Source organism: Caretta caretta, chromosome 8 (genome assembly GCF_965140235.1).
Source record: "Caretta caretta isolate rCarCar2 chromosome 8, rCarCar1.hap1, whole genome shotgun sequence".
NCBI classification, from domain to species: domain Eukaryota; kingdom Metazoa; phylum Chordata; order Testudines; family Cheloniidae; genus Caretta; species Caretta caretta.
In genome coordinates, this window is record NC_134213.1 from 87,625,751 (window position 1) to 87,651,914 (window position 26,164).

The window sequence follows — 26,164 nt, forward strand, 5'->3', positions numbered from 1 at the left end:
CCCGGACCACACACACACACACACACACAGAGCTCCCTGTCAGGAACAATCTGTAGGAGGAAGAATGTGACCAGCAGCAGAACGGTCTGCGGCAACTTCGCCACGCGTCGCATTGAGCCGGATTGCAGCCCCAGGCGTGATGCGGCGCCGCGCCCGCCGTGGCCGCCCCGCCTGCCCTGCCCCGGGGCTCGGTTACCGCTGTCACCGCTGGAAACCGGGCGCCTCGCTCAGTCTCGTCCGGCAGCGCGGCGCCCGGCGGCTCGCGCGCAGGACGCAGCCAGTGGCAGTCCCCCGCCCCCCGTCGCGCCGGTTTGCTGGCCGCAAGCCGCCCCGATTGCCAGCCTCTCGGGGGTGGGACGCGCCCCCCCTCAAGCAGAACTGGATGAATGAAGCCCCGGGGCCCCGCCTCCTCTGCCTTATAGCTCGGCGGCTGGTCCCTTCTGCCCACTGAGCCGGAGCTCCCCGCCATGGGCTGGGGCAGCGCGGCCGTGGCTGGGCTGCTGCTGCGGCTCCGCTCCCGCGCCAAGCCGGCGGCATGACGCCCCCTCAGCTCTGTGTGTGGGGCCGCTACAACCACACCGCCCCCAGGCCGTGGGGCGGCGCCGCGCGGGGGGCCGGCAACGGCACGGCGCGCCCCGCGGCGGGGTGCGGCTCGGTCTCGGTGGCGTTCCCCTTGAGCATGATGCTGACGGGCACGGTGGGCAATGCCCTGGCCATGCTGCTGGTGTACCGCGCCTGCCAGAAGACGGAGAACACGCGGAAGAAGTCCTTCCTGCTGTGCATCGGCTCCCTGGCGCTGACCGACCTCACCGGCCAGCTCCTCACCAGCCCCGTGGTCATCGCCGTGTATCAGGCCAACAGGAACTGGCAGGAGTTGGACCCCTCGGGCAAGCTGTGCACCTTCTTTGGGTTCTGCATGACCGTCTTCGGCCTCTGCCCCCTCTTCATCGCCAGTGCCATGGCTGTAGAAAGGACCCTGGCCATCAGAGCGCCTCACTGGTATGCCAGCCACATGCGAACCAGGGTGACCAAGACTGTCTTGCTCAGCATCTGGCTGGCAGTGTTTGTCTTTGCCCTCCTGCCCATAGCTGGCTTAGGGCAGTACACCCTGCAGTGGCCAGGCACCTGGTGTTTCATCCACGCCAGGGACAACCCCATTGCGGGCAACACTTTCTTCGCTTCAGCCTTTGCCTTTCTGGGACTTTGCTCTCTGATTGTCACCATGGCATGTAACTTGGCCACGATCAAAGCTTTAGTGGCTCGGTGCAGGACCAAACCCTCAGCATCTCAGTCCAGCAAGCAGTGGGGGAGAATCACCATGGAAACACTGGTCCAGCTGTTGGGGATCATGTGTGTTCTCTTTGCTTGTTGGTCACCCCTGTTGGTAGGTTACCTTTTAATTTGCTGTGTGATATTGCTAACCCCACAGCATTCTTTCACAGAGAATGGGGGGGTGATGGTTACGGTACAGTGGGGGTGCGGGGAGGGAAAACCTGTTACATCCAACTCCCTAAAACATTGTCATTGTGTCCCCCAAATTTCAGCCTGCTTTGTAGGGGAGATGAGCAAGTGGAGGGGGGCGCACCCTGTTGAAGGCGCACCCTGTTGAGTAGGAGGATACAGGTATAAGGGGATCCCTTGGTGAGAGGTACTGGGGATAGGAGCAGGTGCAGGGCACAGTATGTATGGGAGGACCCCTTGGGAAGGGGAGCTGAGGATGGGAGGTGGACATATACAAGGGGACTCACTGTGGAGAGCTAGTAGAGCTGGGTGACCTGTATGAGGGTCCTCTTGAGGAACTGAGCAGGGGTGAGTGTGATGTATGGGACAGACACCCTCCCCCACCCCCGAGAGAAGGCTAAGGGGGAAATGGAGGTTCAGAAAGACCTTGATGAGAAGCTGATAAGGCCTCAACTAGAGTATTGTATCCAGTTCTGGGCACCACAATTCAGGAAAGATATTCAGAAACTGGAGAAAGTCTAAAGGAGAACAGCAAAAATTATTAAATGTTTAGAAAACATGACCTACAAGGAAAGAGAAAAAACTGGGATTGTTTAGTCTGGAAAAGAGAAGACCAAAGGGGACTTGATAACCATCTTCAAGTACATAAAAGGTTGTTATAAGGCACAGGGTGATAAATTGTTCTCCTTACCCACTGAGTACAGCACAAGAAGTTGTAGGCTTAAATTGCAGCAAGGGAGATTTAGCTTAGATATTAGCAAAAACTTTCTCGAATTGTTACACACTGAACTAAATTAGTCCGGATGGTTGTGGAGTCTTGGTCATGGGAGGTTTTTAAGAACAGTTTAGACATATACATGTCAGGGATGGTCTACATCAGTGGTTCTCAAACTTTTATACTGGTGACCCCTTTCACATAGCAAGCCTCTGAGTGCGACTTTTAAATTTATTTAACACCATTATAAATGCAGGAGGCAAAGCAGGGTTTGGAGTGGAGGCTGACAACTCACAACCCCCCATGTAATAATCTCGCGACCTCTGAGAGGTCCTGCCCCCCAGTTTGAGAACCCCTGGTTTACATAGTCCTGCTTCAGTGCAGGGGACTGGACTAGATGAGCTATCATATTTCTGTGATTGTGTAGAATGGGGGCTGTTATAGGCTGTGGCCATTTGGGAAACATTCCAGGGGGGGTGGCAGAATGAAGGTTTGGGACAAGAGAGGTGGGGATGTTTAGGGAAATGAGGGCTTTGCAAAGAAGGAAGAAAAGAAACCGAGAACATGAAGGAAGAATGTGGGTCTTGGAAGAGATTAGAGACACTAATATATTTGGCAGGCAGGTAGTGAGTGAGTGAAAGGAAAGAAGAGGGAGATCGATGGGGATTTGAAAATTCAAAACATCGTCCAAAGACTGGTGTTAGCAAAGAGTCAAAACACACCAAGACTGGTGTGGTTCTGCTGCCTGGATAGCAGAGAGCAGGTTGAGCAGTTCTGTATTCTCTGCACTATGAAGTGTGGCAGGGATATTTTTGCTCATCCAACCACAGCAAGGGATCTACCCACTGGAGCACTGAGAAGCCTAGAGATGGTGGAACAGGCACCAAGTACTGAGGCTATCAATCATCTTCAGGATCTTGGGAGGAAGTGTGTACTGCTGGAAGCCTTATTGTGAGGGGGCCTCGTGTTAAGGGGCAAAAGTGTATTTTTTCTGCACCAACCTTGTAGGCACACATACTCCACTGCTTTGAGAAAGATGATCTGACCTGGGCCCTGTTAGCTACCTCTCACTTGTTACACTAGTTATTTCATTCAAGGGTTGTTGGCTGTTTCATATTTTTGGCTGTTTTCAGAGAAGCTGTGATGACAGTAACCACTGCAACATTTTTGCATTTTTTTAAAGAGGCTAATTACACAACTTTTACCCTTTCTTCTTATTCCGTTCTTTTCTTGCTCAGTCCTTCCTTGTTGATCTGGGACAAACCCCTTTTGAGAAGCAGAGGGCCCTGAATGTAGAATGTGTGTGTTTCTGCTGCATGAGACTTGTCCGAGGGGTAAGGAGAGGGGATGATATCTGTAGCACTGTACACTATGAAGAATGGCAGGGACTTTGCCCCCACAGGATAGAATTGTGAATGGTGCTAGAGCATCCAGCACCTAGACCCACCAGACATGTTCCGATGTGTATGCATGCACGCGTCTCTGAAGGGAAGAGATGTAACTAGCTGTGGGGCCTACTACCACCTTGGGCTGCCTACAGCAGGGGTGCAGGAACAATTTTTATAGTGAGGGTGCTGAGAGCCATTGAACCAAACTGTAAACCCTGTATATAATGGAAACCACTTGGAGCCAGGCAGTGCAGCAGCATCCCTAGTTCCATCACCTGTGGGCCTCACTGACTCCTTTGCCGTTCCTTGGCCTGGTAGGGAGAATTCCTACCCCACAGAGACCCCTGCAGATCTCCCCATGCTAGTACATGGCTCATGTACTAGCGTTGAGGATTTGGCCCTTACCATTGACTAGTGCAGCTACCCTGGGAAGAATAGCTAGTAGTGCTACTGGAATATTCAGTGTAAATAAGATAGCATTAGAAATGAGCTAGTTCTGCCCAATGACTTTATTTTTTGTAAATTAATAACATTCCAGGAAAATCTTAAAACAACCCCGCTTCCCCCTGCATCTTCTGCATGTTAGCTGTACAGAGATCATTAATGGCTTGTGAAATCAGTAACCATATTGCAAACCTAGGAATTGCTTTCTATATGAGAGACAGGACAATGTTTTACTCTTAAGAGCACCAGGGTAGCATGGATTTGACCACACACGCATGCAGGATGCCCAATTTAGATATGATTACTTTTTTTAACATTGACCCTCCCCTCATCATGTGTTCAGTCTTTGATATCAGCGGTTGGTGATTAACTGTCTTTTCCACTATATTGAATCAGCTTCTCTAAAAGCTACATAGCCTCCAAGCCAAGGCTTTGTCAAGCCAGGCCTTAAAAACCTTCAAAGATAGAGATTCCACCACCTCCCTAGGTAACCCATTCCAGTGCTTTACCACCCTCCTAGTGAAATCGTGTTTCCTAATATCCAACTTAGACCTCCCCCACTGCAACTTGAGACCATTACTCCTTTTTCTGTCATCTGCTACCACTGAGAACAGCCCAGCTCCATCCTCTTTGGAACCCCCCCTTCAGGTAGTCGAAGGCTGTTATCAAATCCCCCTCACTCTTCTCTTCTGCAGACTAAACTATTGCTTTCTTGCAATATCATATCTCAGAGGCATAGTGTGAGTTTATGAGCAAACTACAATATCCTTACTAAGCCTTTGCTCAAAAACAATTTCATCATCAAGAGTTTGCCTGGGAAACTAAGTAGAACTTATGGCCCTATCCAAAGCTCATTGAAGCTCATGGAAAAATCCACACTGACGTCATTGGGCTTTAGATTCAAACTCTTAGGTCCTGATTCAGGAAAGGATCCTTATTCAGGAAAGTACTGAAGTACATGTTTAAATTAAGCATGTACCTAAATCCTAAATTGAAGTCAATGGGAAAGCGTGTGCTTAAAGTTGAGTGCTTTCTTGAATCACGGCCTCAATGAGGAAAGCAGGCTTTGTCCTAATATGAATAATAAAATAGGATCTCAAGTCACTTCACAGAACAGTAAATGTTATATTTAAAGATTAAACCCAATATTTGCAGAGCATCCTGATTATCCTGCTCTCTACAAATCTGCACCTTTTCTAATTCATACCCAAACCAACCATCTTACTTCACATCTCAGCAGCAATGTAAGAACAAATGCTGTAGTGAACCCTCAAAGTAGTAAGAAGAAAAGGAGTACTTGTGGCACCTTAGAGACTAACCAATTTATTTGAGCATGAGCTTTCGTGAGCCACAGCTCACTTCATCAGATGTGTACCGTGGAAACTGCAGCAGACTTTATATACACACAGAGAATATGAAACAATACCTCCTCCCACCCCACTGTCCTGCTGGTAATAGCTTATCTAAAGTGATCAGCAGGTGGGCCATTTCCAGCACAAATCCAGGTTTTCTCACCCTCCACCCCCCCACACAAATTCACTCTCCTGCTGGTGCTAGCCCATCCAAAGTGACAACTCTTTACATAATCAAGTCGGGCTATTTCCTGCATAGATCCAGGTTTTCTCACTTCCCCCCCACCCCCATACACACACAAACTCACTCTCCTGCTGGTCTAAACTGACCACTCTCCAAGTTTAAATCCAAGTAAAACCAGAATATCTGGGGGGGGGGGGGGGTAGGAAAAAACAAGAGGAAACAGGCTACCTTGCATAATGACTTAGCCACTCCCAGTCTCTATTTAAGCCTAAATTAATAGTATCCAATTTGCAAATGAATTCCAATTCAGCAGTTTCTCGCTGGAGTCTGGATTTGAAGTTTTTTTGTTTTAAGATAGCGACCTTCATGTCTGTGATTGCGTGACCAGAGAGATTGAAGTGTTCTCCGACTGGTTTATGAATGTTATAATTCTTGACATCTGATTTGTGTCCATTTATTCTTTTACGTAGAGACTGTCCAGTTTGACCAATGTACATGGCAGAGGGGCATTGCTGGCACATGATGGCATATATCACATTGGTGGATGTGCAGGTGAACGAGCCTCTGATAGTGTGGCTGATGTTATTAGGCCCTGTGATGGTGTCCCCTGAATAGATATGTGGGCACAATTGGCAACGGGCTTTGTTGCAAGGATAAGTTCCTGGGTTAGTGGTTCTGTTGTGTGGTATGTGGTTGTTGGTGAGTATTTGCTTCAGGTTGCGGGGCTGTCTGTAGGCAAGGACTGGTCTGTCTCCCAAGACTTGTGAGAGTGTTGGGTCATCCTTTAGGATAGGTTGTAGATCCTTAATAATGCGTTGGAGGGGTTTTAGTTGGGGGCTGAAGGTGACCGCTAGTGGCGTTCTGTTATTTTCTTTGTTAGGCCTGTCCTGTAGTAGGTAACTTCTGGGAACTCTTCTGGCTCTATCAATCTGTTTCTTTACTTCTGCAGGTGGGTATTGTAGTTGTAAGAAAGCTTGACAGAGATCTTGTAGGTGTTTGTCTCTGTCTGAGGGGTTGGAACAAATGCGGTTGTATCGCAGAGCTTGGCTGTAGACGATGGATCGTGTGGTGTGGTCAGGGTGAAAGCTGGAGGCATGCAGGTAGGAATAGCGGTCAGTAGGTTTCCGGTATAGGGTGGTGTTTATGTGGCCATTGTTTATTAGCACTGTAGTGTCCAGGAAGTGGATCTCTTGTGTGGACTGGACCAGGCTGAGGTTGGTGGTGGGATGGAAGTAGTAAGTATCTTTACATTCACAGGATTTAATGCAGCACATTAGTACATGATAGTGAATTAGTGCTGAATGACAGTTGCTAGAATTGACCAAAAAGGTGCACTATCACCCGCTGTCACTGCTTCCTTGTTGAATATTTCCATTCAGAAGCCTATTCAGCCTTGTAGAATGTGGATTGCGGATGTGGTTCCACTGCACTATAGGGCCTGAAGGCAGGAGAGCTATGCAGGATCCTCCTGACTTTGGCTTCATGCATTTTCCCATAGGGCCATCCATACTCACTATTGTTCCTTCAATGGCAGGAGTTCATGCAGCTGTTCTCAAAGCCTATTTGAATAGGCTTTTTCCAGTTAAAATTTAAGATTTAAATGCTTTAGAAACAGCCACAGAGACTTCTCCCTTAAGGACATTCAAGATGGCTGTCATTTTTTGCTGCCATGAAATGGACTAGAATATACAGCAGGCTACACAACTCTGTGGAGACTTAACTCTGCCCCAACACCCCCATTAACAAGCTTGAATTCCTGGCCTTTTGAAGTTATGAGGAATTTTGCAGCTGACTTCAATAGGCCAAGATTTCACTCCCAGTATGGAAAATAATATTTCTCCTTAGCCTTAATTATTTGAGGGTCAATAAACTAGTTGATTCTTAACCCGGCCAGTTAATATAGGGCCATAAACTGAAAATTTAGTCATGTGCATAAGTGTTTCTGGTATCTAGCCCCTAATGAGTGTTTATACAGCCAGAATCTCTACTGCTCACCCAGATACCAGATGTCTCCTTCCACTATCAATACTATGAAAGCCCTATTGTGTGTATCTTGATGGCTTATTTTTCTTGCCGCTTTATTACCTTTTCTAGTGTAATATTAAAGCTATAAGAGACAAGAACAGCTCCATTTTTTGAAACATGGGAGATGTCTGTCATTAAAGACTGTGAAACTAAGTGAGCCAAAGACAACACTTAATGACTTCTTCCTTGTTCACTAGTACCGTACATTGAATACAGACCTAAAGCAATTTCAAACTACTTCCATTTTGTTTGTCATATTTTGCTTTTACTCTTATTATGTAGCTAAGTGCCTAAAATGTGCTAGGTGTTTTCCAAATGCAGAGGAACACATGATCCTCTCTTTAAAAGGTAGAAGGATCTCGCAAGTCTGTTTCACCAAGCCTTATGTTTTTAAGCAAAATGGCCTTTTCTCTTTCTTACACACACACACACAACAAAAAATATCCCCTCCTCTACGCTTCCTGCTGATTTATTTTAAATAACATTTCTGTAGATTAAAAGCAGAAGGACAAAACTACTTGACTTATACTGTAAGGGTGCCCTCCACTTTACTTAATGCATCTATGTCAAGAGCAAAAGATGCACCTATATGCAGAGAGGAGAAAAATGGGACAGTCACAGCAGAAGTTGGACAGACCACCTGAGGCTTTTAAACATCATTGATATTATGAGAAAATATTCAGGGAGCTGTAGAGAGAAGGCAAAGAGATCCTCTAACATTTTGCTATAAAAGGTCAGCAGTGAATGCTGAACTGGCAACCAACCTGACCTTTACAAATCAAAGGCAGGGCCAATTAAAAACATACTGGCCAGCAGACCTTTGCATTTGTTTTATCTTATTTCTTCTGCCTGTCTGCTTGGGACTCTGCTGATACCCAGAGTGAATTAATGAGTTGTATTTGTTTCTCACTTCAAAACTTTTCATGAATTTTCCAGGAGCCCAGTTCCATAAATCTTCTCTCCAGTGTGTAGCCTCTATGCCAACATGTATCCCTCTTGGATTCATAGTCCCAAAGTTCAGTGCAGGCATTACAGAACAATTTGTGGGTTTTTTGTAATAAATAATTAAAAAGATTGGCACACACTAGGAACAATGGGCCTGATTCTGATCTCACTTCTCTCAGAATGAATTGTGAGTAACTGGATGTAGTCAGTAGCGTATCAGAGTAAAACCATCATAAAGGAGATCAGGCCCAACATAGGCCATAGATAGGAAATCTAAAGTATATTTTTTCCCTTGATGTTTGTGTTTAACGCCCATGGAATTTCTTCTATGTGCAGTAAAGGGAGAATTGCCTTTTAATTGCCTTGTCCCTCTTTTCCTAGCATAAATAGACTTAAATTTGGTGCATAAATAGTTTTAACATTATGAGTAATCATTAAAGAACAATTCTTAATTTTTAAAAAAATTATCTGCTGGAATATATTTGTCATGATTACACTTATAATTAGTGCATACAATACTTTGGAATACAAAGCAATTAACCCTTTAAGGCTAACTCAAAAAATAGAGATTTTTTTTCAGGCCAGAAGGGATTGTTGTGATCATCTAGTCTGATATCCTGCATAAACATAGGCCAAAAGGAGAGGCTTTCATTGAAACCCCAGTTACATTACTCATTTTTATTTACAATTGCATTAAAACAACTATTCTGAACATTTTGTGAGTATTTTCCAGCTTAAAAAGTCAGTTTCTCCCAGAATCATTTGTTTATGCTGTAGAGACTTTGGTAAAATGAAATTTGTATTCTGTGGCTTAATGGTTTTTTTTGTTGTTGTTTTTGGTTTTGTTTTTTTTTGAGTAAACCGCTGTTGTTAATGAGTTTTGAAAACTCTTATTATTAACTCATTATATTTATAAAATGAAAACCTTACATGGGCAATGCTCTGTTTTAGGCCTCTCTCTTGGAAACAGGGTTAGGGTTGCCAACTTTCTGATTGCAGAAAACTGAACACCTGTGCCCTGAGGCCCTGCCCCTTCTCCGAGGCCCCGCCCCCTGCTCACTCCATCCTCCTCCCTCTGTCACTTGCTCTCCCCACCCTCACTCACTCACTCATTTTCACTGGGCTGGGGCAGGGGGTTGAGCTGCAAGAGAGGGTGAGGGCTCTGGTTGGGGGTGCAGGCTCTGGGGTAGGGCCAGGGATGAGGGGTTTGGAGTATGGGAGGGGGCTTCAGGCTGGGGCAGGGTGTTGGGCTGTGGGAGGGGGTATGGACTGGGTGCGGGCTCCAGGATGGGGTCAGAAATGAGTGGTTCAGGGTGCAGGAGGGGACTCTGGGCTGGGGCGGGTGAGGGCTTCGGCTGGGGATGCGAGCTCTGGGGTGAGACTGGGGCTGAGGGGTTTGGGATACAGGTGGGGGCTCCGGGTTGGGGCTGAAGGGTTCAGAGTGCGGGAGGGGGCTCACGGCTAGGGCAAGGGGTTGGAGTGTGGGAGGGGGTGCAGGCTCTGGGAGGAAGTTTGGGTGTGGGCTCCAGGCGGTGCTTACCTCAGGCAGCTCCTGGGAAGCGGCGACATGTCCCTCTGGCTCGTAGGCACAGGTGTGGCCACGGGGCTCTGCACGCTACCCCTGTCCACAGGTGCCGCCCTCACAACTCCCACTGGCCGCGGTTCCCGGCTAATGGGAGCTGCGAAGCCGGCACTCGGGGCAGCACCTGCATCGCAGGCATGGTTAGGGAGTGGAGTGCTCCTGGCCATCCCTGCACTTAGGAACCAGACGGACATGCTGGCCACTTCCGGGAGCCGTGCAGAGCTGGCCGCTGCGGCCAACCGGACTTTTAGCAGCCCAATCAGCTGGGCTGACCAGAGCTGCCAGGGTCCCTTTTCGACCGAGTGTTCTGGTCAAAAACCGGATGCCTGGCAACCCTAAATGGGGCTAGTCAGAGGTTACTATGGTGAGGGACAGGCAAGGAGCAGCAAGGTCCTCAAAAGCCCTGGACATCAGTCCTTTATGATGGGAATCGTAGAGGAATTGTCAGGTAGATGACAGTGCCCAGACCCCAAGGAAGGCTTGGTTAAAAAAGGAGGATATAGGGGAAGTGAGGTTGTATTGTTATCGCTTAAAATTAGATAGCTGTAGAGGCTTAAGTCTATTTTATATAATTTAAAATAAAACTGGAAATAATCATGGGCAGAAGTCTTTAAAAAAATAAAACTAAATTAATGGAAGCTGCAATCAGTAAGTTGTCCATGAAACAGGCTATTGTAACCTTTGGGTGGGCTAGAAGTTTACTTCATTGTCCTTCTCCACTGCCTAAAAAAGGACACCCAGAATTCAGTCATTAAGGATTTTCACTAAGGACTGCACAGGGTCAACCTTCCCATATTCAAATCCAAAGAGAACAAAAAGGAATGAAATGTAATTCTTAAGTACCAACTTTATAAAGATAAAGAAACATTACAATTTCTACAACATAACATGGCCACCTTATAATCCACAGACATTATCTTCAGTTATACATAAACTCAAACAAAGAAAACAAATTAAATATAAACAGGTCAGTTCCCACAGAAAAACAGCGAGATATAACTTGGAGTTCCCAAAAGCTAAGATTGAGTTCACCTGAATCTCAGTTACAGTCTTAGCTCACCAAAATCTATACAATCTGCTGAGTCAAAAGCATTGCAACAACATCTTCCCTTCACTTGCTTATAGAAATCTCCAGCTAGAATCATCTTCCTCTGCTGCAATCACTCAGCTAGTCAGCTAACCAATTAACCAACCCCTCAGTTAAGTATCTAGATTTTAAAAAAAAGGTTTTAAAAAACTGAAAATAACAAAATGAGTGACTCTTTCCCCATCATCACATTTAAATAAGATAAAAGTTGGTGAATCATTCTAATTGAGACAATTTAAAATAATTTGGTTAAAATCAAACAACATTCCAAGTATACAATTAAAATAAAAAAAGGTTTCCCTTTCTATAATTAACGCAGCCAGGGCTTCCCTGTTGGAGGCTTAACATTATCACTAACCTGCTGCAAAATGCTTCAGAGTTAGGGGAAAACAGCCTGCTTTCTGCTCCTGTGGCTCAGCTTCTCCCAACCCACAGATAGCCTTTTGCAAAGCCGCTGCCCTGACTAACTGCCCAGCAACAGGGCATACCCAAAACTATCAAACCCAATTCCAGAAACCTCTGAGTGTGGACTGCTAATTGTGCATCTGCCTAGCAACAGTGAACCACACACAACTCATTCCTACCCCACCCAGTAGATTTCCTAAAGCAGGGGTGGGCAAACTTTTTGGCTCAGGGCCACATCTGGGTGGGGAAATTGTATGCAGGGCCATGAATGTAGGGCTGGGGCAGGGAGTTGGGGTGCGGAAGGGAGCTTGGGTGTGGGAGGGGGTGTGGTGTGCAGGAAGGGGCTCAGGGCAAGCGGTTGGGGTGTGGAGTGTGGGAGGGGTGTTAGGGGCTTATTCCTTCACCCACTTACTTTCCTGGTCCTTCTCGCATGAACAGAGAGCAACAATACTCTAAGTCCAAAGGTGCAAACAATTCGATGTTTATTGGGGTGAACTTCCAGGAAGCATGATTCCAGTTTCCTTCCTTAGTGTCCCCCTTCCCAGCTCTGACACCACTGAGCCTTACGTGTCCCTGTTCCCATTTCCACCTTTAGGTAAACATGATTCCAATTTCCCTACCCTCATTCCCTGTTCCCATTTCCCACCCACTTCCTGATTGACTGCAGACTACATAGTAAAACTTGAGTTCTGCTTAGCTATACCTTAACCAATCATTTTCCTGAAATTTAACTAACCAATCCTAACATATTGTAATATGATTATTTAACCAATTATATCCCACCACCTTAATTAGTTTACACCCAGCAAAATTAATTATACAGCAGACAGGAACAATCACAGAACCAGACAGAGATTATACAGACAAACAATAGGGAAATGGGGACTACAGTGATAGAACAACAAAGAAATGAGGATTTCACATCCCAGCTATTGATAAGTGAGTTCTTGCCGGACAGGATGCTATCAAACTAAGTTTCCTTTTACATCTTCTAGGCACTTCCCTTTCTCTGGAGGTGATAGGCACTATCAGGACAGGATTGTATTCCTAACAGCCCAATAGCACCTTATTTCAATGTGACTAGTTTGGAATGTGAGGAGGTGACCGGTCGCTTCCCAGCTTATGGCTGCCTCTGTTGCTTAGGCAAAGGCCTTAGCCTAAGAACAGGGCCTCAGACTATCACAGTAAGAGAAGGACCTTACACCAGCTGACAGTGATTTTGATTCTTTCTTTTATACCTCTATAACTAGCCAAGTGATAAGAATACACCTAAATTCTTAGAGTATAGGCCTTTACAGACAGGCCTGAATATCTATATCCTAACAAGGGGGCTCAAGGCAGGGGGTTAGGGGACTCAGGGTTGGGGTGTGGGGTGCTGGCTGCAGCCTGGCGCCGCTTACCTCAAGTGGCAGCGGCGTGCAGCAGGCCTAAGGCAGGCTCTCTGCCTGGCCTGGCCCCATGCCGCTCCCGGAAGTGGCCAGCATGTCTGGCAGTGGCTCCTGGGGGTGAGGTGGGGTGGGGCCAGCACCTCCGCCTCGCGCTGCCCTTGCCTGAGGGTACCACCCCCAAAGCTCCCATTGGCCATGGTTCCCCATTCCCGGCCAATAGGAGCTGCAGGGGGGCGGTGCCTGCAGGCGAGGGCAGTACATGGAGCCCTCTGCCCTCCCCCTTCCTAAGGGGCCGCAAGAGCATGGTTTGCCCTCCCCTGTCCTAAAGAGATATCTCCCTATTAAGCACATGGGTTATACTGTGTGACCACATGACCTTACCACTGTGACCCTCTTCCTCCCGCCCATATACTTTCTCCAACTCTTCATTTAAAGCCACTTATCATTAGTTGTCTACAGTTTAGATGGAGCATCTTCAGAGTCTAGCACAATGGGGCCTCGTTCTGATTGGGTCATTAGGCATTGCCATAATACAAATAATAATTATGAGATGTAAATATGTCTCTGTGTGTACATTACAGCAAATGGAAACCAAAAGGTAATTAATTAACATTCCCAGCATTCAGGTTATTTTCTTTAGGATCAGTATTTGAGGAACTCTGAAACATGATAGCCCTTATAATCATTTTAATCTTGTTCTGTGATCTCAGAATTCATGAAATTGCAATATAAATTGGCAGATAAAATACAGTATTTATAAAGAATCTGCTTTCATGTGCCAGTTGCTATCTGTTTTGTTTATATTACATAATGCTCCACTGTTCCATGGAATGTTAAATTGCTTTGCTGGAAATTTCACTTTAAACAACATATAAGGTTATAATTCCATGAATTCTACGTTGGCCTATTAAAATAATTTTAACTGAAGTCTGTAAAAGTTACAGGGCTAAATCCTCAACTGGTGTAAGTCACTGGAGCCACAGAGATTTATATCAACAGGGGGTCTGGCCCACAATTTGTATCGTAATGTAAATTAATCACCCTGTTTTATTAAACTATAAACTACATAAAGCAATGGGGCAATTCACATAGAATCATGGACACTAGAGATAATAAAAAGCTATTATGTCATCAAGTACATCTTCCTGGTAGCACAAGATTACGTAGTCTGTATTATACATTTACTAACGATCTGTCCAGTCTAATTTTAAATATCTACTCACAACATGTTATATATATGAAAGCTCAAAGACTCCCAGCAACTTTATAAAATAAAGCAATTTAAAAGAGCATTCATTCTATTTAAAAACAGACAAATTCAAACTTGTGCTAAGTCTAATGTTTCAGCGTGAGAACTCAGCTTCTGGAGACCTATGTGATTGGTGATCATTGAAGACAAAACTACTGGCGAGCTTTCCTGACTTCTGGAGGCTCCGCTTAACTAGTTTTAGCCAGCCAGCCAGCCTCCAGAATTGTAATTTTTAATTATTTGCAAGGATTCTTTAGGAAAAACCATGCCCTTGCTCTTAGGAGCCATATTGGGGTATGGGGAGAAGAGGATGGCATCTGTGCATAGAGGGACCAGTCTTTAGGCAGGAGTAGCTGGGAGGGGAGTCCTGTCTCCACGGAGTAGCCTCTGCCAACCCTTACATGACCTCCTTGCAGCATATCCTTGTAGCATGCATCCTTGTATCCATGACCTTGTAGCAGCATATCCTCCAGCCCTTCCCACTCCTCTGTCCTGCCTCCTGATGTTCAGGCAGCCTTCACAGAGATGGAAGAAGAGCTCTATGAGGAACGAGGGAGTTGCTCCATCCATGCTCCCACACACACTTCCCCCCACCAGCCCCGAGTGTCCATTGCCACCAACCCTTTTGCAGGGGAATCAGGTCTGCTTCCATGTGTCCCTCTACAACATGAAGAAGGGGGGTTGGATTTGCCCTGTAATGTCCAGCAGTATCCTATGACTAACATACATAGCTACCTCTCACCTTATCACCTTAAAACAAGGATCATAACCTACCAGTAAATCCTTTGGGCTCATATCTGCACCCAGGTACATAGATGCTACTCCCATCAAACCCCACAGGAACTGCACCTGTGTAACTGAGGCAGAATTAAGCCTGTTAATTATATTATGCTAATTATCACTGCAAACTCTCTCAGCCTATCGGACCCCAAGACAGTACCCTGTTTGCTTTGCTCTTGGGCAATAGCTATACTTGAAAGGACCCCCAGGTGGTTGGCCTGGGGATGCCCCCCCCCCATGCCACTTTGGCTGTCAAGGGCCAGTATGAAGTCTCAAGCTTCATTAAGTTTTGGAAGTTTCCCCGCAGGGCTTCTCAGGGGGTGAATTGTGCCCCCTCTCTGGTCTCTCCTCCTGCCTCCACTTTGTTCCTGAGATACACAGTTGATCCTCTGTAAATTCCAGGACTGGGACAGATGGTACCATGCAAAAAGCTGATTCTGTCTTTTGCACAGGGATAGCCATGCATAAAGTGCAGATTTCAATTTAGAACTCAAATACGTATTTCAATATTTCCCATGCTGGGAAACAGCCTGGGAGTCAGGAAACCTGTATTCGATTCCTGGCTTCACCCCTACCTTCTGTGTGATTTTGGCAAGTTGCTACACTTATTATCTGATGTGCAGAAGTACCTAGGGGACATAATTATGGACTAGGCCCCCTCTGAGCTAGGTGCTGTGAAACTACATAACAAAAAGACAATCCCTGACCCAAGGAGCTTGCATCATCTCTGTGTCTCTGTCTCCCCTTCTCCCTCCGCCAGTGTGACCTATTTAGAATGCACTTTCTTCAGGGAAAAGATGGTCTTTCATTATGTGTCTGCTTTAAAGTGCTGAGTATCTTAGTTTTTAATTACAAACAAGTAGTGGGGCATAGGCATTGCTCCATTATGCAATTGCAATCCAAATGCCCTTGCAGAAACTTATATGCCAAATTTATACTCAGAAAGAATTTTTGTCTTGTATTTATAGCCCCTAGAAAACAGTTTGTAATATGCTGGACCTTAGCTATAATGAAGCTATAATAAGTGTCTCTGAAATGGTACTAAATGTAAAAGCAGCTAATCTCAATGGAAAAAAATCAGAAAGTAGATACCAATTAAACCATGGAAAAATAAATACATATTTGACAACCTTCAAACTGTGCCTCCTAGTTCTCAGAATTATATAAAGCAGGAATCGGCAACCTTTGGCATGTGGCCCATCAGGAAAATCTGCTGGCAGGCTGGGACAGTTTATTCACCTGCAGTGTCTGCAGGTTCGGCCAATCACAGCTCCCACTGGCCACGGTTCGCTATTCCAGGCCTGGGGGCTGCAGAAAGTGGCGTGGGCTGAGGGATGAACATATCACAATACAGAGAGCCTCTCACCATCTTTTTTCAGGTAATTAATGGATATATCCTGGGAAAACAATAGACAGAGAGAAACTGTGATCTTGTGGATTAAGCAAAGGACTGGGAAGCTGGAGTCTATTTCTAGCTCTACCTCTTTCCTGTATAACCTTGGGCAAATGAACTAAACTCTTATTCGCCTTCATTTCCCTCTCAGTAACATGGGGCTAATGATGCTTCTGTTTTACGAGATTTATTTCATTAATGTCTATAAAGCACTCTGAGATTCTGAGATGCAAAGGGCTCTTGAAGTGCTAAGCATTATTTTGATTGATTGAATTATTATATTACAGTCTTCAATTGATAAGTCTTTAAAAGCCACAAGCCTTGTGGCATTTGATAAACCAACAGGGAAAATTGATTTGCTGAGTTCAAATGTCTATCTGTGCCAACCATCTCAATAAGCAATATCAAGTAATGCACAGGTCTTATCTAAAATCCCCAAGGTCTAAGGGGATCACTGACACATCTCTGTGATGGTGGTATTAGTTTAGCAGCTGACAGTTTGAAATACAAGTGTTAGGACTGCCCTGGAGTACAGATCTTCTGGGAGATAGTATGATTGAAGATCTTCAGCTCCTAGGCTGCTTTCTACAAATTAATAGCTATTGTTTTACCTAGGGTAGTTAGCAGTAACACATCAAGAAAAGCCAATCTACTGATGAAATTTCTTTTGACAGCTGCCAGACATGTTATAGTAGCCAGAGGCATGGCCACTCTGGCCCCATTTTGGGTGGTAGGTACTATAACATATGGGATATGTCGGTCATGGAAACGCGTGCATAAAGTATGTTTAAATGCCCATGATTTTACAATTTGCCTACCTCTTCTCAACCACACCAACTAAAATACTTAGGGGTCAAATGGCCACTCTTATCATTCTTTGTACCTTATTAACTCGTATTATATTGAAGTTTCTTCTCTCAATATGAATTATCCAGCTAGATTTAGCAACATGGGTAAGGATGGAGGTGGCAGAATGAGCTCTTTTAATTGATTTCCCAAGCTCTGCAATTTCCTAGTCTAGATCAGTCCATCTCTCACCAGTACAACTTCATCTAGCCTTCTGCCATGTCCCAAAGATGGGAGATAACAGGCTCCTGGCTGATATCAGTGCCAGATATATTAGATCAAACCAGTGGATAAGGTGGAGGGTAAGATCTTTCTCTCCCCCCATTACTGCTGTGACCTGAAGCACAACCTCAATGTAAATACACACACACACTCTCTCTCTCTCTATTGTATGTAAGGCCTCTTTGAATGAAGTTCATGGGGGCCATTCTTTATTTTCCATGATCATGGTTTGATTTGAGGGAAGTAGCAGGAGGGGATCGGAAGATTCTAATCTGATGGGCCCCTCTCTCATACCTGCCTGAAGAAGTATGGATGTGGTTTATTTTTAATGATACACATTTATCTCACCTTTTCTTAGATTATGATGTTGAAAATGATCTTCAGTCACACATCGGTTGAACACTGCAAGCCATCTGACAACACAGTTCAAAGCATAGAACTGCAGAAAGAATGTAATTTCTTCTTGACGGCTATCCGCTTGGCCTCACTAAACCAGATCTTGGACCCCTGGGTTTATCTGCTATTAAGAAAAATTCTCCTCCGAAAGTTTTGTCAGGTAGCAAATGCTATCTCCAGTTGTTCTAATAATGGATGGAAAGGGCGACCTATCACATTAACAGATGAAATCAGACAAACAGCAGCATGAAAGAATATTGATACACCTTGCATACAAACTACTTTTGACAAGTAGTCATAAGCCTTACTGTGAATTTGGGCATCTGTGGCATGCCGGTCTCCACATAACTAACTGCAGCATAGTAGTACTTTTGAATGGACTTAGACTGCCAGATAATTACGTATCCGGTGTGCCAGCAATACATAAATATAAACAAAGGAATATGGTCTATTATTAACAGTTACCTAAAATTCTGGTCTCTTTTTGATCCACAGCTAAAACCATTCAAGCTAAAGAATATGACTTTTTTTCTGCTGTATACATCATGTTTTCTGGGGATTTTTCTTTCTTTGAAGGAGAAGAATCAATAATTTTTATGTCAGGTAACATTTGAGGCACAGATTCAACAGCTTAAGTTATTAAAGAGACTCATTCCTGTACTTAATTTTGACTCTTAAGATTATTGGCTAGATCCAGATATTATTCCTACCTCCTTTTCTGGGGAAAATGCAAGAGACTTGAGGGGAAAAATAATAGGAGTCCTTCCCTGTCTTTAGATTTCAATGATTTGTTAGAAGAATTGCCAATGCCTTTGTGTAGAATAATGGTGTTCTCTTTCAAGTGCTGAAAGGTAGCAGGAGTCTTATGTGCTACATGGGCTTACCATGGTAATTACTGATTTTTAGTGACTGCAAGAATAAACTCACCTGCTGCAAAGGAGAGGGGGCTTTGGGGAACAGCAGAAATGAACAATCTGCTTTAAAAAAGAAAACAAAAAGAAGATAAACTTAGCACTTTTTTTTTTACAAGTAATACCTGTGAAACACCCAGCAAAGCACTCATCACTATCGTGATGTAGTCTACCTTAACTATTGACAGTAGATGCTCCTTTCACATAGCAAAAAACTCACCCAACGCCTTCAAAGAGCAGCTTTATTTGTGAAGGTCATGATTCTGGGAACAGAAAGACCTTTCAGCTACCCTCTGATGATGGGCGCACCACATACACAGCACCACTTATTTACTTAAGCTCCCAAAGGGTGGGTCACTCACAATATGAAATGTCAGCCAAGAAACAGTAGATTTTTCCTAAAATACAGCTTTCAGAAACATGACAGCCTTGGAATTTTTTTTTCTTTTTTTAAATCAAGCCCCATTGTCAGATTTCAGCTGGAGGATCTCATTAGTCAGATCTTTCCTGGAATAATTTTCAGGGTGGATTATAAGGACTCACGTTTCTGCTGAATCGTTTGACCATCTTTTACTAACTCCCCTTTTTTCCTCCAGTTTTTCATGGGCCCATAACCTCTAACCTGTCCCATTTAATGGCCTCCTTGCTGGATTAGATCTCTATGAAATTGTTTGCAAGAATATACATGCCAAATTCTGGTCTGTTACACCTAAATGCAAGCTTGCTGAGATTAGTGGAGATACATTTTCTTATGCCATATCTAAATTCAGCCATGGAATTTCTATCTGAGTTAAAGGAGGTTTGTACATGGGATTGTACAATAACTGTATTCATATGTTAGAGTATGAAAAACCATTGGGCAGATAAGGCCTTTAAAATGGCATAATTTTACTTAACAGCAGTGCGTAATTGACTGGAAAAATTAGCTCTCAAGTTCAAACATATTTTTTGATATCACACTAGTCTGTCGTTTGGTAATGGGCAATATTAGAAATGTCCTACTGTAAATACTCTTGTAGATAAGGATAACATTCATGACAATCTTCCCGTGTCTGTAGGTACACATTGAAATAGCATGAAATATGAAAATCCGAGGTGGCAGCCAGAAAGCATTTGGCTAATCACTTTTCATGCCCTTGTGTCTAATCTTCACCATCATGATAGACAAGAAAGAAAAGTAACTGGAGTTAGACTGGTAGTTACTATTGTATATCAAAGCCTCAGAGGTGATTACTTTTAATGTGACATCAGGACTCTGACATCTCAATGATAATTCAAGAAATAGTGTAAATTACACTCAGGTACTTTGACATTTTGTAATCCACTGGTTTTACTTTAAATGTACTTGCCTTCTTGTTCAGTTTCACAGTGACACAAAATAAACATGCTTATTCAGCTCATGTCTGACTGAATAAGGAAGAAATCAAGGACTGCATCCAAAACCCATTGAAGCCAATGGCCTTTGGATCAGTCACTAAGGGTAGATCTACACTGCAAAAAAGAGATACGATATTAACTCGGGTTAAACTAGCAGTCAACACAAGGCAACTCATCTTTTAACTCGGGTTAGCAGGTCAAGTGAAGGCCTATAGGGGAGCTTAGGGGACTGCTCTACCCGCTGGGCTATTGGGTATAATGTGGGCACCACAGCCTTTTCCTCTACCTTCTGCAAAAAAAATATTTTTTTTGCAAGAAAGGGCTGAGCTGATTTGGGTGCCTAACTCCAGGAGAGGAGTTCATGGCTTGAGCCCTGTGTGGAGGAAGGCATCTCTCTCTGGCCAGTGCTTAAATCCCTTTGAAGGGTGGGATTTAGGCCGCACCCCTGTCCTCAGCATTTCCTGTTGGCTTGTTGCTAATCAGGGTACTGGCTTCTGAGAATCCCTTTTAGGCACGTTACTCTCTCCCTGCATTGTGCTTAACGTGGGTTTGTGAATTGCACGAGGCAGCGGGGCACCAAAAAGTTTGGTGTGGTAACACTCAGCATTACAATGCCATGGCCTCCTTGTGAATCTAATGCTAAGGTCTGATCCACTTCCTATTGAAATCAATGGGAAATTTGCCATTAGCTTGGAAACAGGACACTGAGACTCCTAAAAGTAATGTTTCTTCTACATAGTGTAGTGGTAGGAGAGAGGATAATGACTTTATGATAATAAAGCAAGATGTAAACCCAATTTAAGGAGCATATTGCTTGCGTCAGTGGAAAACAAACCAGTCAGCCTGCAAGGACACCAGAGAGAAATAATCACAACAAATGGATTCCCACTTTGAATGTAAAAGGTAGGAGAGCAGCAGTCTGTAAATAAGATTTTGATTAGCCTGCGTTCATGGTAATCAGTCTTAATAGTTTGGCTCTAAGCTAAAATGTGAAGTCACCTAGAATTTAATAATGTCTTTTGCTGTTTTTGTTTTGTAATTTTTGCCCTGAATTAATGTGCCTGTTTTAAACTTGTTTTTTTTTTATTAAGTGTAGACTTGGTTAATGGTAGAGTTGTTTCTTTGTGTTCATCTTGTACTTTAAAGAGTTACATTAGAGCTGGGCCAAACAGGTTTAGACAGGTTCTAGTTCCTTTGAGGTTTAGGTACCTGACCAGGAGGTTAATTCAAACTACTTTCCACACTTATAACTTCCCTTGAAATGAATGGTAATAACAACTGAGGCTAGTGAAAGAAAGGGAAATGCCTTGCTAACATTTAAAAAGGCTTTCAGCTATTAAAATATCATTTAGAAAAACTCCTGTATAGTTCCTAAATCCTCATCACATACACCTGTAGGAAGTGCAACTCCATCAAATGTTTTGTGGCCTTCTGTGGCTCACTGTGATTTTCTTGTTTTCATTCATAGTCTCTTAGGAACAGCTGTTCACCAACTGATGTATCTCTAAAGCTAGATAGCTACTCAGAAAAATAAAACAACTCCTGAATATGTAACAGATGTGCAAAACCCATCCAATAAGACTAATTAACCCAAGATCTATGATGTTCCCCGGTAACAGGGCAGAAGACACATCTAACAGCAGTCTAAGTGAGGAAGGCAGCATGTTGTGATATCGAAAGAATTTTTTTTTCCAGTTAGCAAGTCTCCCTTCTGGTTTGCATGCTTTTTGTCTGGGTATTTCTATCTTAGCCCATTTCTGTGATGTCCCTCTTGCAAAAGTTATGTGTTATATTCATATTAATGTGCCTATCATTAAAAAGAAGGCTGATTCAGGTATAGTTATATAAATAGATCATTTATAAATGAAAGCTGCTCTTAGGACACTACTTAGACTAATGTGATCCAATAAGAGCACTATCTTAATAATTTAGTGTCATACCTAAGGCGGAACCAAGGACACACCTTTTAAAAGCAGATCCATTATTCTTCAAGGCATATTAGGATAGTCAGTTATGCACATCCATACAATATGTCTGAGAAGACATAGAGTTTAATTCTGCTTGGACATGCACAGCTCAGTAGGTTTGCACTGGTGCAAAAATGGAGTGGAATTTAGCTGATATTCTGAAAATCGGAAACATACCCTTCAACTACAATAGGTTTACACCAATGTAACTGAGATCAGAATTTGGCATTCAGTGCCTTCTAGGTAATGGAATAGAATACAATAAACTAGAACTACAATGTCCTGGCCAACATTTTCAATCTGAAAAAAACCAGCTCTACTGTCTAACAAGGAGATAATGTTGAGTAAAATGACCACATGTACCTACACAGCATCTGTCCTACTAGTGTCGAGCTCATTAATGGTAAGTGCTTTGGGAAATACTGAGTGAGAAAGATGCTGTATGAAACCAAATTATCCCTTACTCTCTTTGAAAAAGTGCCATGTGCCATTTCGTGCCAAAAGAATGGTATGTTAAAAGCCTGTTTTTCTGTTCAAGAGTTTAGCCTCATTCAGTTTATGCACATTAGCCATTTTTCAGAAATCTGTCCCTTGTAAAGTGGGTCAGAGTGACCTTAATTATTTGAGTGAATTGTGCTCTGCTGGACTTTTCTGTCAATAGCTGAACAGCAGCCTGGTACAATAGGATTCAATTTTCTCTAGTATAGTGTAGCAAGCGTACAAAAAGTCTATGAAATTGAGTAATTTTTGTCCAAATATCACCACTTCTACTGTAGGGGCCACTGGGAAAACAGTTTTTCATATAGACTAATAATGAGATATGCAATGGCAATATGCGAACTGCTGAAATGTAAAGATAGTTTAAACTAATTGTTGAAGGGAACCAGATATGGGCATTATAATGCTCAGAATAATCTTATCCGTCTTGAACTCCTGTTATTAAAACAGTTCCTTTATTTTTTTTAATTTAGAGAAAAGGGGATCATATCCCCTTGGGTGCAGTAATATGAAGACCATTTTATAAAACAAGAAAGTGGGATAGATTATTTACATCTTATTTGTTTATAGCAAAAGAATTTAAGCACTATTTGCCAGGCATGGCGATATGACATGACTGGCAACTGAAGCACTTTCTTAAATGAATTCAAAGATCTTTATCAGAAATGTAAGGATTTGTTTTGTTTTCCCATTTATCTGGTTTTGTGAGAAGGATATTTTTGCTGTACATTTTTGCAGATGCCTTCTATATTATTCTAAAGTATGTAAATTTCACTACAGTAGTATTTCAAAGATCCATTTTGATAAAATGATGTACTTCTGTCAGAGACATTGTAGAAACTGTGGTGTCTGGTGGAATTCTTTGCTATAATTTTGTTGGCATTCAAAACACAGGCTGTTGGTGTATTGAACGTGCATGTGTTATATTTGTCAATGCAAAATAAACATTTAAAAGTTCAGTAGAACAACTGGTCTTTATTTCTTGATGCCAGCTTTTGCCTGCAACGTTTTGCTACAACAATTTCAAGTAACCTTCTGTAACTGGCTTCAATGTGAGCACTATTTGCTGGTAAACATCTTGAGCCAAATTCTGTGCTGACTTCATTAGGACTGACGGCAGAGGGTCTAAGTACAGAATCTGGCCTTTTTTGTGGGCCGGATTCTGCCATCCTTATGCACACCAAGTAGTACTTCATGCCCACTGAAATCAGTGTCACCGTTTGCAGAATAAGGTAGTACTATATGTGAGTAAGGGTGGCAGAATCTAGCACTCTATCACCAGGTTAGCAGCACATTTGTATATCTTGATAAAACAAGATACCTGATTTATAGCATTTGTGTTTGCTGTTGTACATAACTGTCTGGGTTGTTCACCTTACCACTTTTGCAAATCACAGTAGCATATTTAGACAGCTATGGTGACATTGATAATTGCATGCAGAACAGCTCATCATGTATTTTTATTAGCAGTGCCGAAGAGGCTTTCACCCTGCTGTGGGCTAAGAACAGCTGATGATATTGATATGACTCTGCGCCTGCACTTCCTTGTTAAAGGTAAGAGGAGCACCAACAGATCGGACTCTATAGCCCACAGATTCTGAGTAACGGATGAATAGTGTATCTAAGACACCCATTTGGACAGAAGAGCAATCTTTGAACTTTGGGATGAACAATTTGAGCAGCTGGGAAAAAAAAATTCCCTTTCTGTCTCACATAAAGCGTTCCCTGTCTTCTCAGTGTCAGGTAGGAGTTTCCAAAGGGTAGAAATTGGGCAAGAATCCCAGATGGACATGTCTGAGCAGCTGTCTGCCTTCAGATCTTACACCCCTCGATTAATGCTAGTATGACTGGATATGTGGAGGGCTCTACCAAATTCATGGCTGTGAAAAACATGTCCCGGATCGTGAAATCTGGTCTTTTGTGTACTTTTCCCCTATACTGTACAGATTTCACAGGGGAGACCAACATTTCTAAAACTCGGGGTCCCGACCAAAAAGGAGGATGTGGGGGGGGGCACAAGGTTATTGTAGGGCGGTTGCGGTATTGCCACGCTTACTTCTGCACGGCCTTCAGAGTTGGGTGACTGAAGAGCAGTGGCTGCTGGCCAACACATCCAACTCTGCAGGCAGCAGGGCAGAAGCAAGGGGGCCATACCATACCAGGCCATCCTTCCTTCTGCACTGCTGCTGGTGGCAGCACTGCCTTCAGAGTTGGGCTCCCAGCCAGCAGCGGCTGGTCTCGGGCTGCCCAGCTCTGAAGACAGTGCAGAAGTAAGGGTGGCAATACCGTGACCCCCCTACAATAAACTTCGTGACCCCCCAACCCTCTTTTGGGTCAGGACCCCTATAGTTACACCCTGTGAAATTTCCGATTTGAATAGCTGCACTCATGAAATTTACGATTTTTACAATCCAATGACCATGAAATTGACCAAAATGGACTGAATTTTGTAAAGCCCAAGATATGTGCCATTCCTCATCTTCCGCAACTATCAAGCAAGAGAGGGACCAAACCACTATGTGATATTTTGGGGGTGGGTATCTCAGTCTCTCCTGTTGAAGCTCTTCTACTTTGTATAAATACTTAACTTGGCATTGGAGGAGGGACTGAAACTTAGGTCTGCCATCTCCCAGGTGAGTGCCCTAATCACTGGGCTACAGAGTCATTCTCACTCTCTTTGGCCCAGCCCTATTCAGATGCAGGAAGAGGGCCCAAGGAGCCACCCTTCCTGCTCATACTCCCATGCAAGGGTTGGGCACAAGTGCAGTCCTTGTGCACCATTTTTCTGAGGGGCAGTAGTAAGCAGGTGCAGAGCTCGGACAGTGGAGCAGAGCTGGCTGGTTACAGGAGGAAGATGCAAGAGCAGCTATGCTGTTCCTGTCCTCTGTGCCTGTCTGAGTCATGATGCCCTCAGAGCTCTCACAGTGGTGCAATGCCCATCATTCAGGATTGTGCTTTGAGGGGGATTTCTCCTTGGTACAGAAGACCAGCCTAAGGCTGATGCACCAATTCCATTAAGAGCTGGTTGGACATTGGAATTTCATTTCAGGGACTTCTTGATATTTTGATTTTTGTTTTTGTTTCAGATTGGAATGGAATGCTGGGACCAGACAACGGGATGGGTCACTAGATAATTGCCCTATTCTGTCCATTCCCTCTGAAGCATTGGCCACTTTTGGAAGACAGGGCTAGATGGACAATTGATCTGAAGCAGTATAGCCGTTCTTATGTCAACACATATTTTTCAGAGTTTCCTGTGAAATGGAAATGGCAAAAAATTTTCATTTCAGAAATGTTTCTTCTGGGAATTTTGAATGTCATGTTAATTATTTTTAAATGAGTTCATGATTATGCACTGTAATATGACTTAAAATAGTTGAAGTGTTCTATTATTTTATTTTTAAAATCATTAAGGGCAGCTGCTATTTAATCCTGATTGAAACATCTTTCCAGCTCAAAGTGTCTCCGGTTTGTGTTGTAATAAACCAGTTTGACACTTGTCAGTGAAAAACCGTTTCAATAAAAATTTTCTGACTAGCTCTATTTAAA

At 43.7% G+C, this 26,164-nt stretch overlaps 1 protein-coding gene across 3 annotated transcripts; it reads left to right on the top strand.

Moving 5' to 3' along the window:
* Positions 1 to 26,164, top strand: PTGER3 (prostaglandin E receptor 3). Of its 3 annotated transcripts, none has more exons than XR_007357938.2 (4): positions 1 to 1,384; positions 17,825 to 18,022; positions 24,083 to 24,169; positions 25,702 to 26,164. XR_007357938.2 is itself a non-coding variant. In XM_048860063.2 (2 exons), exons 1-2 carry the CDS (start codon positions 536 to 538, stop codon positions 18,110 to 18,112), a joined length of 1,137 nt encoding a protein of 378 aa, XP_048716020.2. In that variant the 5' UTR covers positions 1 to 535; the 3' UTR covers positions 18,113 to 23,574. The 3 variants fall into 3 exon arrangements, 1 of the variants encoding a protein (XP_048716020.2); XR_007357939.2 differs by having other exon boundaries at positions 24,086 to 24,169; XM_048860063.2 differs by lacking the exons at positions 24,083 to 24,169; positions 25,702 to 26,164 and having other exon boundaries at positions 17,825 to 23,574.